Raw genomic sequence first — 15,640 nt, forward strand, 5'->3', positions numbered from 1 at the left:
TCAGCATTATATACCCAGGAAGGGTTTGTTCCCTAAAGGAGTAAACCTATAGAAGAACATCTGACTACCCCAAAATTTTCATTTTTTTTTTTTCCTACTGGAATTACATCAGTGGAATTTTAACTCATATTGTGAACTGAACGTCTAGAGAAAGGTTTGAAATGTGTATTTGAACCAAATGAAATTGCCGTCTCAGTACATCATGTGGTTCACCTGAAGTCAACGTCTTAGGAGAGGGCCCAGTGTTTCTGCTCAAGAAGCTTTTTCCATCCTGTATCAGATTCCATCATGACCCGGTCCTTGCACACTTGCTCTTAATGTACCCTAGGTGCCCATTATTGAAATTCAGCAGCCCTGAATCTTTGTTTTATGACGGCTCAAGTTTCATTTCTTGGTTTAGTTTTCCCGTCTGCGTGAAATATACCATTCTTTGATTTTTGAAAAAATGCTGAAGCCAGTATTTACTAGAAAACAGTATTTAACTCTGTATTCAGGTTATGCAATGTTTTTGGAAATGTTTACTTGCAGCACATAGGTTAGCAAAATACCCAAGCCTGCTCTCTAACCACATGTAAAATGCCTGTGACTGTTCACTCACCCAGAAGCTGCATTCTGAGTGCAGAGCTACTTGGGAAAGCTACTTGGACAGCTGGTGGAGGCTCTCCCAGGTGAGTACCATGAGTTTCAATGCAGAATCTGTAGATTACATCCAGTCTCAAGGATTACCTGAGGTCTTACCTGTTAGCCTTTACCAACTGGTCAGCCTGACACTGCCAGCAAGAATATAGATGATCTAGGAGCCCTTCAGCAAAGCCAGTTCCTCTAGGACACAGGTACGATCCATTTGGTTTCTGAGGCAGTTTCCACCATTCTATTTCAGATGGGTTTGGCACATGAGAACATGCGGAACATTTTAAGAACTCCAGTTAGTGGCTTAGGATCTGTAGGGTGCTGAAACAACTAAGTGACAGAGTGTAGAAATTAAGAGGAATCCCAAGTCAAGAGGTTACCCTTGTTTACAAAAGGAACGTTTAGGTGATTATCACAACTGCTATGAAGGGTGGTGCTAAGTAAGTTGTGATGAGAGGAATTCAGTGACGGCCTCAGAACCTAAGGTCCTCAAGAACGTTTCAATACTACCACTCTCAAATCTACTAACCTTCTAGCTCCCAGGATGGTGGCCCTTTATCTCCTTACTGTGGGAACTGACTCTCTAGTCCCACTGCTGTCTCAAGGCCCTCTCTGAGCAAGACCATCTTTTACATAAGGGACTTGAGCATCTGTGGATTTTGGTATCCGGGAGAGAGGGTGACTCCTGGAACCCATTTACCAGGAATACAGAGGAAGAACCATCCATCCTTGTATCTGGGCTTCCTGACTTGTATTTAGACCTTAATACCAACCAAGTTGTGCATCTAATTGCTAAACAATGTAGTTTGAGGAGTTCCTAACCCCCAGCCAGACACACAGAAACAGCACCACTTCTCTTCAAATTGCTTCAGTACAGAGTGTAGATGGAGGGTTGATAAAAATAGAAGTTTCAAGCAATCTCTCTGCTCTTATGTGTGTTTCTCTTCATTTCTTCAAGTGAATCATGAAACACAGGATCGGTAGGAGAAATCTAAGGAGTATACTCAAGTAACACCATGTTTTCATTAGTTCTTCTCCTGGTGATTGGAATTTGCTTGGTTTTATTAATAAAAACCCTGCCACTTAAAATATCTGAGAAATCTGATCATGCAGTTAGAATCCACAGATCTCCTTCAGATACTCTTAAGCAATGCATCTCTCTGAAAAAGCATAAGGAAAAAAAATACTTGTACAGCATCTTTTTACTTTACCATTGTTTTAATGCACTTTAAAATTTATCTACATTAATTGGGAACAAAGAAACAAAAATAGACATTTCTTTGTTTTTCATAAATAACTACTCTCCATATTTGATAAAAATCTCAAACCATTATTTTACCATCCCACAAATATAATACATACAAATTTTTTTTTTTTCTGAAATAAGGTCAGCAAATTAAGTATCTTGAGACTAACATAACCACACACAACTGCTGTTCTATTGACTTCCAGGAACAAAACAAAAATAGAAAACTTCTTAGCAAGATGCTCTGGGTTTCCTTTGTGTTAGTGTTAGGGACTCAGCATTATAATCATCTGCCAGTAATAATTTATAGATTCAAGTTGATTGTCTACAAATAAAACATCGCTGGCTCGGATTTGTGAGTTCTGGATTCGACACAACACTGACAATACTGTGTGAAATAGGCACTATACATGTATGGAAACCAGAAAAAGCGTTGAATGCCCTGGACTTGAACTACTGACTCGGTATGTGCCTCATTTGGCTCAGTAATAAATTCACCTGCACCAAACCCGTATCAAAAGTCACTAAATCTCTCATATATATATAATATATATTATTTATATACACACCAACAACACATACATACTATACATACGGTTTGTAACAACATGAAGGAATATTGTCTTCAGATGATGGACCACAGACATTATCCTGGCTGAAATAAATCCTGTCATTGTCACCAAGCTGCAAGAAGCTTTTGAGAGCTCCGAGTCAGGTTACTTAGGTTACTTTCATCCTGCCTACCCTTCACCCTGCTTTAATGTCTTGGTAGCTTTTTCTTTCAGAACCAACCTCCTCAAGCCGGGCCTAGTTCTTTCCCAGGCTCACTTGATTGGACTTTGGAGGCAAAAAAAGGGCATTTTGTGGGGGTGGGGGAGCTGGCAATTCTCAGCCACCATACCTCACACCTGCCTCGGATGTGTAATGGTCTCGGTCCTGTTTGCCACATGCGGTGGTATCAGCAAGCAGTTATTCAAAGCTTTGTCCCTCCTACCTGCCCTTGGTCTTTCTGTAGAACACAAAAGTGAGAGAAGCCTCTTTAGCAGGGGTAGCAGTTCATTAAAATATACACCTACATTTCCTAGCTCTGGGGTTCCCCTTCTGTACTTGAGACTGCAGGTCATGGATGCAGTTGCTAAGGGTCTAGGGTGGGGTCCATGAGGTTTGCTGCCGGCAGCCAGTGTCAGAATTAGTGCAGCCCTGGCCCAGGAAGAAACAGCCTAATGAACACCAACGTGGAAACAGTGCTGCTGGCACATTATTTAAGCTTGTACATGCACACAATTACAACACACACACACACACACACACACACACACAGGCCCGTCATTGGAAATGACCATGTGAAAATACGACAAAGGTTTGCAAGAATAAACCAATAAGGCACCAAGAAAACATTTTCAGCCAATTTAAATGACTTGAGGAGGGAAAAAATATAAATTAAAAAGACTTGGTAAAGCCTGGTCAACTAAGAGGTTATATATTAGTTCCTTCTAAATCTTTACCCCCTCATCTATGAAGGGAGACACTGCTTAAAATTGAACCATGAAAGGGGCAGCCTGGAGGCTGTACATGTGAGCCAAAACTGGGCCCTAAATCTTCTCCAAAAATCACATAGTTGGCTGTGAAGAAACCACCCCCACAACTTTTCACTTTATAATTATTTTCGTAAGTATTTCATAAGTATGGATTGTTTGCCTAATAAAAACGCAATTCAGGACAAAATAGCCTATGGGATGGAAATAAGAGGTGACCATAAACGGATGGGTTTCTCTGCCCTGGGTAGGGAGTGGTGCTTGATTTTAGTCAGATTTCAGGGAAGCAGGTGGGCTTCAGCTTTGCGGGAAGAAAGGAGAGCAGGGGTGAGAACAGAGACTGAAAACAGAGGGCTGGATCCCCAAAGGAGTTACCTGTATTGCCTCTCCTTGGCGTGGTATTCTTTGTCTTAACTGTTTTTTTTTTTTTTTTTTTTTTTAAGTAAACTGGTTGTTCCTTTTAGGTTTGGCATGTTACCAAAGTGAAAACTAAAAGGAAGAATTATACCAATCCATCCCACAACTTTTAGATACATTCTGCATCATCTTTAGACTCCTCCACCAAAAAAAAAAAAAAAAAAGAAAGAAAGAAAAAAAAAGAAAGAAAGAAAAAGGAACAGGAACAACCCAAATTAGGCACAAAGACCTGTACTTTCTGAGAAGACCCACTAAATGGGGAAAGAGGTCAAGGTGATCAGAAAAGGTTCTCATCTGAAAAACAAGAGAGGAATTGGCCCTCAGGCAGGAGATCTATTTCAAGATCCTAGAAACTTCAGAATAAGCAGAGGAATTAGATGTGCCAAAAGTTCCATCGCTCTGTGTACAGATTTGGTCGAATATACTGAAATTTCAATTTTGATGCAGAAGGTGAGCGCGTAAGAGCGGTGCATTTTTATAAATGGGAACAGCTTTTGAGAACTCATGAAAACTGTAATACCAGCCTTCTTCCCACCAGCAACATGCTTAAATCCGCTATGGAAACTAAACACCTTTTTCCTTAATATCCATAAAGCGAAAACTGACCTGGGCTTAAGTCTCACTTTTCCAACTTTGGTTATAAACGAAGCACAAATCCCTAGACTTGCTGTTTTCCTTTGGAGGCGTTCTCAAATTTTAAATGCTTTTGCCATTTCGGCTTCTCAAATGCGGTCCTCGCTCAGTCCTGGTCCCTGGTATGTTGCTGGCCAGGGCACTGTCATTCCTTCCCCAGTAATGGCCTCACGACGCGCTTCATGAATGAATAGTTGAACAGATTAGGAAAGCGAACGCGAACGGAATTTTTCATAGTCAAGTGTGTGTGTGTACATGTGTGTTCATCAATACATCTATAGGCTTTCGCATAGGAACGCGGGAAGGGTTAAACAGATGAGAAGAGCAAACCAAATTCTCTAACAGGAAAGTGTGTGAGACTGTGCTCAGCAATACGAAAGCTGTCTCAGAAGAGGAAGAAAAGCAAACTATATTGAGATGGGGTGAGGTGAACAGCTTTCCTAGTGCTGCACCAATTTCTGTTTTAAAAGCTTAGGCAAGTGTGTTATGGGTCTCATTTGTTTTCAGGGACTACAGAGAGCAGTGTTTCACTGCTTTTAGACTATCTGGCTGTAAACTAGTCCAAAGTCCAGGAACACTTATTTTCCCTCCGCTGCCAATGTTTGTTCACAGGTAGCCGCCCCCCCCCACCGTCCCCCTCTTTCAAGCACCTCATTCAAGGGTGGGTGTGGTTTCTAATCACAGCTCTCCAGGAGAGGAGGAATAAGAAAAGCAAAAAGGCTGTTTAACATGATAAAGGAGGTGGGATGGGGGTAGAGCAGATAAGAGAAGTGTTGGAAATTTACTTAATTAACAGGAGGTATATCCATTTTAGTCCTTAAATGTAGAAAGGAGCCCCCTTCAGCACTAAGTACTTCCAGCGGAAGGTTTACTTTCACCAAAATTATAACACATTTCTTTCTTTTTTTTTTTTTTTGAAAAAGTGGGATGGCTGAAGTCTATTAAGAACCACCCACTCCTCTGGCACAAAGCTGCCATCTTAACAGTCTAGAATTCAAGTTCGACCAATCGGCACCCCTTATTTTCTCACTATTCCAAACGTTAGAGGACACTATATAATGCTACCTCTAACTTATTCAAGCAAAGCTGGCACCGTGAAGAATGAGAATGATTACAAGTACTACCGAAAACAAACTGAAGCTTGGTAAAGCTAGGAGAGACACCAAATCTCTAAACACTCCCCAACCTTGTCACTTTCAAGAGGTCCTATTCACATTCTGCTCCCCTTCCTTGGTATGACCTGGGGTTTCCCTTAACTTAGGAACTAAATACTGGGACAAGCAGCTCACCTTAAAGCATCTTGGACACTTTAAGTAGTGGAAGGAGAAACAAGCTGTAAAAAGCACAGGGGTCAACTTCCCAGTCACAGCAACCCAAACTTTCACTGTTCACATTATTTGTAAAGACACAAGTATAGGAAATATATTTTCCCAATTTAGACCACACAGTTCAAAGAAACCTGAACCAAGTGGAACTTCATTATAATGCCAACCTTAGGATTGTAAAGCCCCCAAAGCAAAGGGAAATTTTGTTGCCAAAATGCAACAAAGTTAAAAATTAAGAAAACTACATATAAATTAAAAATAGGGTTCCCCTTGAAAAGGCAGGTGAGCTGAGCCCCTTGGAGAAGCCCTGGGACAGGTACTCCCCTTGAAACAGCCCCTTTCCCCTCTCTCCAGGTTGCCCCAGGAGGGGGCATCAGCACCAGGAAGGTAAATGGAAGTGACCTTGGCAAAGCTACCAAACAAAACAACCTCCCTCCCTCGGCTCCCGGCCGGCCTCGATCTCGGTCCCGGTCCCTCAGCCTCCTCCTACACGTGAGACAGGGACACCTGCTTGTGATAGGTGGCGGCGGCAGGGCCGGGTGGCCCGGTCCTGCCTGTGAGCGCTGCGCTGGCCTCGGCGTAGTCCCCGGTGGCCGTGGCCCCGCCGCTCTTGTGGCCCCGCCGCGGGCGGCAGCAGCAGCGGCTGGTGAAGCGCCGCCACGACTCCACAGTCTTGCCAGACCAAATCCAGACGCCTGACGTGATGCCCACCACCAGGCACATGAAGTATTTGAGCATGAGCACCCAGTACTCAGGCTTGGCACGTGGCTGCCCGGCGTCGGGGCCTGGGCACGCGCAGGTGAGCGCAGCCTCCCAACTCTCGCGATAGTGCTGTTCGTACAGGTAGCAGGCCACCACGATGCTGGCAGGCACCGTGTAGAGCAGCGTGAAGATGCCGATGCGGATCATGAGCTTTTCCAGCTTGTCCGTCTTGGTGCCGCCCTGCTTGATGACGCTGCGGATGCGGAAGAGCGACACGAAGCCTGCCAGGAGGAAGAGCGTGCCCACCAGCAGGTAGAGCACCAGCGGGCCCAGCACGAAGCCACGCAGCGAGTTCAGGTTCTGGTTCCCCACGTAGCAGATACCGGCCACCGGGTCCCCATCCACCGAGCTCAGGGCCAGCGCAGTGATGGACTTGACACTGGGGATGAGCCAAGCAGCCAGGTGGAAGTACTGTGCATAGCCCGCGATGGCCTCATTGCCCCACTTCATGCCAGCTGCCAAGAACCAGGTGAGCGACAGGATGACCCACCAGATGGAGCTGGCCATGCCGAAGAAGTAGACTAGCAGGAAGACGACAGTGCACAGCGCAGGGCCCGTTGTCTCGTAGTGGATGTGGCTGTGCTCACGGCTGCAGGCGACGCTGGCATGGCCCACGACTAGGCGCACCAGGAAGCCCAGCGACACGCACAGGTAGCAGGCTGACAGAAAGATGATGGGGCGCTCAGGGTAGCGGAAGCGTTCCATGTCTATTAAGAAGGTGGCCACCGTGGTGGAAGTGGAGATGAAGCACAGCACAGACCACAGGCCGATCCAGAAGGTGGCGAACGTGCGCTCGTCCGGGCTAAAGGACGGCTGGTAGCAGGGTACCGCGCAGTTGGGTACCTGGCCCGTCCGCACTTTGTTGTAAAGGGGGTGCGACTCCTTCAGAATGGGCACGAAGGGCTCGCGGCACTTGCACACCGACGGGCCCCCGGCGACGCAGTCGCTCCCTGAGGCCGGCGCCCCCGGAGGGCCTGAGAGGGTGGGCTTGGCCGGGAAGGGCCTGGGGGGCGCCGTGGTGGCCTCGCTGCGGTTGTAATCCATGCACAGGACCTCGGCGTCGCGGCCCAGCACCGGGAGGCGGTCGCAGCTCATGCGTTCCGGCCAGGCAAAGCCGTACTGGCGCATGAGCGGCGAGCAGCCGGCCTTGGCGCGCTCGCACACCGAGCGGCACGGCGGCAGCGGCTTGTGGTAGTCGGGCAGGCAGATGGGCGTGTACATGGAGCACAGGAAGAAGCGCAGGTCCGGCGAGCAGTGGATCTCCACCAACGGCCAGAACTGGTGCACCTCGAGGCCCGCCTCGTCCTGCGTGTCGTGGTTGAACTGGTTGGGCATGTGCGTCAGGTTGTAGCCGATGCCGCGGCACATAGGCACTGTGATTTCCTGGCACACCGGCGCCTTGGAAGCGGCCGTCGCCCGGCCCGCCAGCTGCGCCAAGAGCAGCAGCAGCAGCGAAGGCGGCGCGGACGGGTCAGGCCGAGCCATAGCCCCCTCCCTCCCCTCTCCTCCCGCAGCCCAAGCGGGGCCAGCTCAGGCAGGGGAAACCAGGACCGTGCTTCCCTCTCTGCAGACTTGTGTGGCGCCGGGGCTGGCAACCTGTTGGTTTCTCTTTCTTTTAAAGAAATCCGTCCAAAGATAAACTGTTCCGGGAGGGCGCTGCCTCCGCAGGGAGAGCTCAGCTCTTCGCTGGATAGGGCTGAGGAGGGACAGTTAAGGCTCCGATTCCAGGGAAAGTACTCTTTAAAAAAGAAGGTGGGGGAGAAGAAAGATTGCTGCCACTGCCAAGGAGAGGGGCGTCAATGGCTTAGTCCTCGCGAGCAGTCTCCAGATCTCTAAGTTAACCTCTTTCCCTTCCCTTCCCTCCACCTCCAGAAACCAAACTACAGACTCCCCGCCTCTCATCCCGCCTCCCTTTCCGCCCGGCCTTCCACGCTGTACCCCGAGGTCAGAGCGCTCAGCCCTCTGGAAAAGGGCAGAAGGGCAGGGAAAACAACTGGGAGGAGGAGAAGGCGCGTACTCTCACCTCGAAGGATCCCGTGAGAAGCAGATAGTCAGTCGCCAGCCTGAATCCTCCGTCCCTGGGGCTCTTAGCTCAGAAACGCGACTTTGAACCGAGCTGGCATCGAGAAAGTTTGGCGATAAGCTGGGTACCCGAGGCAGCACATGGCAGCAGGTGGGGGTGTCTTAGAGAGGCGGTCGCCCGCTGAACGAGGTCGCCACAGACCGGTCACTCGCCCTCTCCTTCTCCGGGGCCCCCTGCATGATCCGAGCGGGACAGGGCTGGGGTCGGCCGTGCCTTCCACCAGGGTCCACCAAGGGCGAGCGCGCCTGGCAGCACCTGGGCAAAAGGAAGGCGGTGTGCGGCGACCGGGGGCTTCCGCGGCCTCACAGTACCGCCAGCAGCTGGTGTTGGCTCCGCCAGGACTGCATGGTGCGCGCCCGCCGCCGCGTCCCGCCCGCCGCTCGCCTCCTCCCCTGCAGGGGGCTCCGCGCTCCAGCTGATTCCTGGGGGCGGTGGCGGCGCTCCCGGGACGTGCGGGACTCGGCTCCTCCTCCGCGCTCTAGCACCCTTTCGCCCACCTCTGGCGGGTACTCAACGGCGCGCGGCGGCGACGACGGCTGTAGTGCACTTGCGGCCGCAGGCTGGACTGGCCTCTTGCGCCCCGCCCGGGTCACCTGCTTCTAATGCCCGCCAGGAGGCTCCGCCCCGACCCCGCCCCTTTGAGCTGGAGCTCGGTTGGTGGGCCGCCCCGCCACGCTCTCCGCGCGTCCCCGCCCACTGCCCCGCGGGATCGGCCTCTCTTCGGGCGCCCTCCTGCCCCCTCCCCGAGCGGGCCGCTGAGGAGTGCGGGCCAATCGCGGGCCGGGAAGCAGTGGGGGCGGGGCAAATGCTAATTTCGCCTTCTTGAGACCCGGGGCGGGAAACCCTAGCTCGAAGTCCCTCCCGAGTTCTCTAGTGGCGCCCACCCGTGCCTTGTCCACTTTTCTGTAATGGTCTAGCTTACGAACCCTTGCTTCCAGGGCCCCTACCAGGTCTCCTCTCTCCAGCTAAGCATCCTTAGAGTCCAGCGCTTGTTTAAAAGAACTGCTCAAAGAATCACTTTTAACTGTGGCACCTGTCTCCTCTCTGCGTTGTCCTCATACCAGGTGAGCTTAAGTTGAGAGAACAAACGCTTCCTGAGCCCCTATTGTGTGTCGGACAGCGTGTTAATCGTTCATATCTTAATACAGGGTGTCTCAGATCCTTACAACAATTCTATGAGGCAGGCACTCCTTACAGGTGAACAAACAAGAGGTTTAGAAACTTGACCAAGGCAACCAAGCTAATAATAGCAACCCCCAGGAAAGCCACAACCTAGACAATCTTGGGAAGCTCGGTATTCTGAGCGCCTGGCATAGAGTAGGCGCTCAAATGGCAAACCTGGGATTTGAACCGAGATATTTGGGCTGCTGCATCCACAGTTTTAACAGCCACCACTCTCCCCCCACCCCACCCCCGCCATTATGCTACTGGTTAGCTCCCAGGCTTTAACCTTTACTTTTGCATTTCGTAACAAAATCTTACTGTTGCGACAGGAAAGTGATTTTCTTTCTCTTAGGAAGACTCGAGACAGGTTAGTCCTTTATCAGTTTATCGGGTTAAAAAGTCCAGGCAGTTCCCAAGTCGCCCGCAGAGAGAAGCAACACTGGCTCCAGGCTCTGTGATGGGCTAGGCGCCGGCCCCCCCGGGGCTGCCCGCTGCTTAGCCACGCACTAGCGCGCCGCCGGGGATCCGGGGCTCACAGAACAGCCAGAGCCCGCGGGAAGACCTGCTGGGCGCCCCGACCGCTGGGACGCACAGTGGCGCTCTTCAGATGGGTTATTATGCTGCAAGTTTTTAATGTCCTAAAAATGCCTCTTTTCTACATGTTCTAATTAGGTTGGAAGACTGAGGTGTTTAGCATTCTTGAAATTCATTCACACGCTTACAAAGAGAGTTTGAATTGTTTCCCGCTCCCCCACCCCTTCCTTCGACTGGGAAGAAGGCGGAAAAAAGGCCAGAGGGCCTGAGTTCTTGAAGGACTCAGGACTGGACTAAAAAAGGGTTGAGATAGACCGCGCCGATTGTCGTTCTTGTGTCCTGGTCCCATCTACACAGACTGAGAGACTGTTTCAGAATGGTCCCCTCTCTCCTGCTTTGTGAAAAATAATGCAGAATATGTGTATCAATCCCAGCCTCAGAGTTAAAAGAAAGAAATATCAGTTGCTTCACAAACAACAAAACTCTTAATAAACATGTTTAGAATGTACCTTACCTCTTTCATTTCCTGAAATTCTACAGGTGCTCCCATATTTTTGTTTGTTTGTTTGTTTTTTGGAACTACTTGGCACTTAGTGTCAGCAAACAACCCAGAGTTGAAAGTAGTGGGAGTTGAAAAGCTATGGAATAGCAATCAAAAAGAAAGGGAAACCCTCAGTGGAAAGTATGCACAGATTGTGAACATGCCAAGAGAGGCTGCCTCATTCTGTGGTCTTTATGCAACGTGTGTATTATTGGGGATGGACAAGTGTTGGCTAATAATAAAAATTATTTGAAGTTGGAGAATGTTAATCACTCATGCTGGCATTTAGCCAGAATACTTGTGTTATTTCACTTGGTTCTGACTCAAAGGATGTTATCTCCTCGTCTGAAAAACCTCTCTCTTTATAATCAACAGGGAAGTGTTATTTTTGCTTGGACATCTCTAATAATAGGAGTAATAACAGAGGGAAGATGTTGCCAAAAGAAATTTATTTTGCATTGTATAGCTTTTTGTATCACTTGGTCTTTTGCTTTTTTACATCTATTACTTCACTTTAAAGGCAGTTTAAAATATGCTGTTGAACATGTATTAGGCGGGGTGCTAAATAATTCATTTGAGTTAGCTCATTTACTCCTCACAACAATCAGATGGAACTGGCACCATAATGACTTGCTTGAAGTTACACATTTAGTCCATGGAAAGGATGGAAATCAAAATTTTCTCCTGAGTCATACTTATTGTTTAACAAACTGGAAAACACTGAATTATTTTTAAAGACACATTAAAAAATTTTTTTTTATTATAGTTGATTTACAATGCTGTCAATTTCTGCTGTACGGCAAAGTGACTCAGTTATACGTATACATACGTTCTTTTTCTCACATTATCCTCCATCACATTCCATCACAAGTGATTATAGTTATCTGTGCTATACAGCAGGACTTCCTTGCTTACCCACTCCAAATGCAATAGTTTGCATCTACTAACCCCAAATTACAGTCCATCCCACTCCCTCCTCCTCCCCCTTGGGAACCACAAGTCAGTTCTCCATGGCTAAGAGTTTGTTTCTTTTCTGGAGATAGGTTCATTTGTGCCATATATTAGATTCCAGATATAAGTAATATCGTATGGTATTTGTCTTTCTCTTTCTGACTTAACTTCACTTAGTCTGAGAGTCTCTAGTTCCATACACGTTGCTGCAAATGGCATTATTTTGTTCTTTTTTATGGCTGAGTCATATTCCATTGTGCAGATACACCACATCTTAATCCATTTATCTGTCGACAGACATTTAGGTTTTTTTCAGGTCCATGTCCTGGCTATTGTGAATAGTGCTGCAGTGAACACAGGGGTGCATGTATCTTTTTCTTTCTTTCTTTCTTTCTTTCCTGCCTTCCTTCCTTCCTTCTTTCCTTCTTTCCTTCTTTCTTTCTTTCTTTCCTTCCTTCTTTCTTTCCTTCCTTCCTTCCTTCTTTTCTTGCTTTCTTGCTTTCTTCCTTTCTTGCTTGCTTGCTTGCTTTCTCTCTTTCTTTCTCTCTTTCTTTCTTTCTTTCTTTCTTTCTTTCTTTCTTTCTTTCTTTCTTTCTTTCTTTCTTTCTTCTTTTTGCCCTTTCTTGGGCTGCTCCTGCAGCATATGGAGGTTCCCAGGCTAGGGGTCTAATTGGAGCTGTAGCCACAGGCCTACACCAGAGCCACAGCAACACAGGATCTGAGCCATGGCTGTGACCTACACCACAGCTCACAGCAACGCCAGATCAAGCCCAGGGATCGAAACCACAACCTCATGGTTCCTAGTCGGATTCATTAACCACTGAGCCACGACGGGAACTTCTGTATTTTTTCAATGAAAGATTTGTCCAGATATATGCCCAGAAGTGGGATTGCTGGATCATATGGTAGTTCTATGTTTAGGTTTTTGAGGTACCTCTATACTGTTTTCCATAGTGGTTGTACCACTTTACATTCCCACCAGCAGCTTAGGAGGATTCCCTTTTCTCCACACCCTCTCCAGCATTTATTATTTGTAGATTTACTAATCATGGCCATTCTGACTGGTGTGAAGTGGTACCTCATTGTAGTTTTGGTTGACATTTCTCTAATAATTAGTGATGTTGAGCATTTTTCATGTGCCTGTTGGTCATCTATATGTCTTCTTTGGAGAAATGTCTATTCACATCTTCTGCCCATTTTTCAATTGGGTTTTTTTGTTTGTTTGATTTTGTTTTGTTTTGTTTTTTTGCTGTTGAGTTTTTTGAGTTGTTTGCCTGTTTTGGAGATTAAGCCCTGGTTAGTTGCATCCTTTGAAACTATTTTCTCCCATTCTGTAGGTTGTCTTTTTTTTTTTTTTTTATGGTTTTCTTTGCTATGCAAAAGCTTGGAAGTTTGATTAGGTCCCACTGGTTTATTTTTGTTTTTATTTTGTTGCTTTGATAGGCTGATCTAAGAAAACATTTGTACAGTTAATGTCAGGGAATGTTTTGCCTGTATTCTCTACTAGGAGTTTTATGGTGTCTTGTCTTACGTTTAAGTCTTTAAGCCATTTTTGCGTGTGTGTGTGTGTGTGTATGTGTTTTTCGGGCCACACCTGCAGCATATGGAAGTTCCCAGGCTAGGGTCAAATCAGAGCCACAGCGGCCAGCCTACGCCACCGCCACAGCAATGCAGGGTCTGAGCTGTGTCTGCAACCCACACTGCAGCTCATGGCAATGCCAGATCCTTAACCCACTGAGTGAGGCCAGGGATCAAACCTGTGTCCTCATGGGTCCTAGTCAGGTTTGTTAACTGCTGAGCCACGATGGGAACTCCCTCTTTAAGCCACTTTGAGTTTGTTTTTGTGCATGGTGTGAGGGTGTGTTCTAGTTTCATTGATTCACATGCAGCTGTCCATTTTTCCCAGCACCACTTGCTGAAGAGACTATCTTTTTCCCATTTTATATTCTTGCCTCCTTTGTTGAAGATTAATTGACCATAGGTGTCTGGGTTTATTTCTGGGTCCTCTATTCTGCTCTACTGATCTCCTATGTCTGTTTTTATACCAGGACCACATTGTCTTGATTACTGTAGCTTTGTAGTATTGTCTGAAGTCTGGGAGAATTATGCCTCCTGCTTGGTTTTTGTTCCTCAGAATTGCTTTAGCAATTCTGGGTCTTTTATGGTTCAATATAAATTTTTGGATTGTTTGCCCTGGTTCTGTGAAAAATGTCATGGGTAATTTGATAGGGATTGCATTGAATCTGTAGATTGCTTTGGGTAGTATGGCCATTTTTACAGTATTAATTTTCTAACCCAGGAGCATGGAATATCTTTCCATTTCTTTGAATCCTCTTTAATTTCCTTGATTAATGTTTCATAGTTCTCAGCATGTAAGCCTTTCACCTCCTAGGACAGGTTTATTCCTAGGTATTTAATTTTGGGGGGGAGTGATTTTAAAAGGTATTATATTTTTATATTCCTTTTCTAATATTTCATTGTTAGTATACAGAAATGCAACTGATTTTTGAATGTTAATCTTGTATCCTGCTACTTTGCTGAATTCACTGATCAGTTCAAGTAGTTTTTGTGTAGAGTCCTTAGGGTTTTCCACATATAGTATCATGTCTTCTACATATAGTGACAATTTTACCTCTTCTCTTCCAGTTTGGATACCTTTTATTTGTTTTGTTTGTCTGCTTGCTATGGCTAGGACTTCCAATACTATGTTGAATAAAAGTGGTGAGAGTGGGCATCCTTGTCTTGTTCCAGATTTTAGTGGGAAAGCTTTCACCTTTTCTCCATTGAGTATTATATTTGCAGTGGGTTTGTCATAAATGGCATTTATTACGTTAAGGTATGTTCCCTCTATACCCTTTTTGATAAGAGTTTTTAATCAGAGTTCCTGTTGTGGCACAGTGGAAACGAATCTGACTAGGAACCATGAGGTTGCAAGTTCAATTCCTGGCCTTGCTCAGTGGGTTAAGGGTCCAGCATTGCCATGAGCTGTGGTGTAGATCGCACATGCAGCTCGGATCTGGCATTGCTGTGGTTGTGGCATAGGCTGGCGGCTACAGCTCCAATTAGACCCCTAGCCTGGGAACCTCCATATGCCGTGGGTGCAGCCCTAAAAAGACAAAAAACGAAAAAACAAAGAGTTTTTATCATGCATGGATGTTGGATTTTTTCCAACGCTTTTTCGGCATCTATTAAAATGATCATGTGGTTTTTGACTTTTCTTTTGTTAATGTGGTGTATAACATTGCTTGATTTGTGTATGTCGAACCATCCTTATGAACTTGGGATGAATCCTACTTGGTCATGGTGTATAATCTTTTTTATATGTTTTTGGATTCAGTTGGCTACAATTTTGTTGAGAATGTTCATGTCTATATTCATCCAAGATATTGGCCTATAATTTTCTTTTTGGTAGTTTCTTGCCTGGTTTTGGTATTAGGGTGATGGTGACTTCATAGGACGTGTTTGGAATTATTCCTTCTTCTTCACCTTTTTGGAAAATTTAAGAAGGATGGGTATAAGATCTCAATGCTCACAGCCTACACCATAGCCACAGCAATGCAGGATCCGAGCCATGTCTGAGACCTACGCCACGGCTCACCACAATGCAGGATCCTTAACCCACTGATCAAGGCCAGGAATCAAACCTGTGTCCTCATGGATACTAGTCAGATTTGTTTCTGATGAACGATGGGAACTCGAGAATATATGTTCTGATTTTTTTCGATGTAATGTCCTGGAAATGTCAGTTAATTCTAACTTTTCTTTTGTGTCTTTTAGGATCTCTGCTGCCTAGCTGATTTTCTGTCTAGAGCATCTTGT

At 46.5% G+C, this 15,640-nt stretch overlaps 1 protein-coding gene across 1 annotated transcript; it reads right to left on the reverse strand.

Annotated features, from left to right (window-relative positions):
- Window positions 1–1,829: 1,829 nt before the first annotated feature.
- On the reverse strand, window positions 1,830–9,206 carry FZD5 (frizzled class receptor 5). The gene is made up of 2 exons (XM_005672133.4): window positions 8,572–9,206; window positions 1,830–8,286 (listed from the first exon to the last, which is right to left on the reverse strand). The coding sequence occupies exon 2, from the start codon at window positions 8,031–8,033 to the stop codon at window positions 6,273–6,275; it is 1,761 nt and encodes a 586-aa protein (XP_005672190.1). The 5' UTR covers window positions 8,034–8,286; window positions 8,572–9,206; the 3' UTR covers window positions 1,830–6,272.
- Between the last annotated feature and the right edge of the window lie 6,434 nt (window positions 9,207–15,640).

Source organism: Sus scrofa, chromosome 15, assembly GCF_054392235.1.
Source record: "Sus scrofa isolate SSC_HxYL_T2T_F1_AM1 chromosome 15, Sscrofa_HxYL_maternal_Yorkshire_Landrace_v2.0, whole genome shotgun sequence".
Classification (NCBI taxonomy): domain Eukaryota; kingdom Metazoa; phylum Chordata; class Mammalia; order Artiodactyla; family Suidae; genus Sus; species Sus scrofa.

Excerpts from the sequence above, each read along its gene's own strand:
- FZD5 (XM_005672133.4), bottom strand. The coding sequence starts at position 8,033 with ATGGCTCGGCCTGACCCGTCCGCGCCGCCTTCGCTGCTGCTGCTGCTC.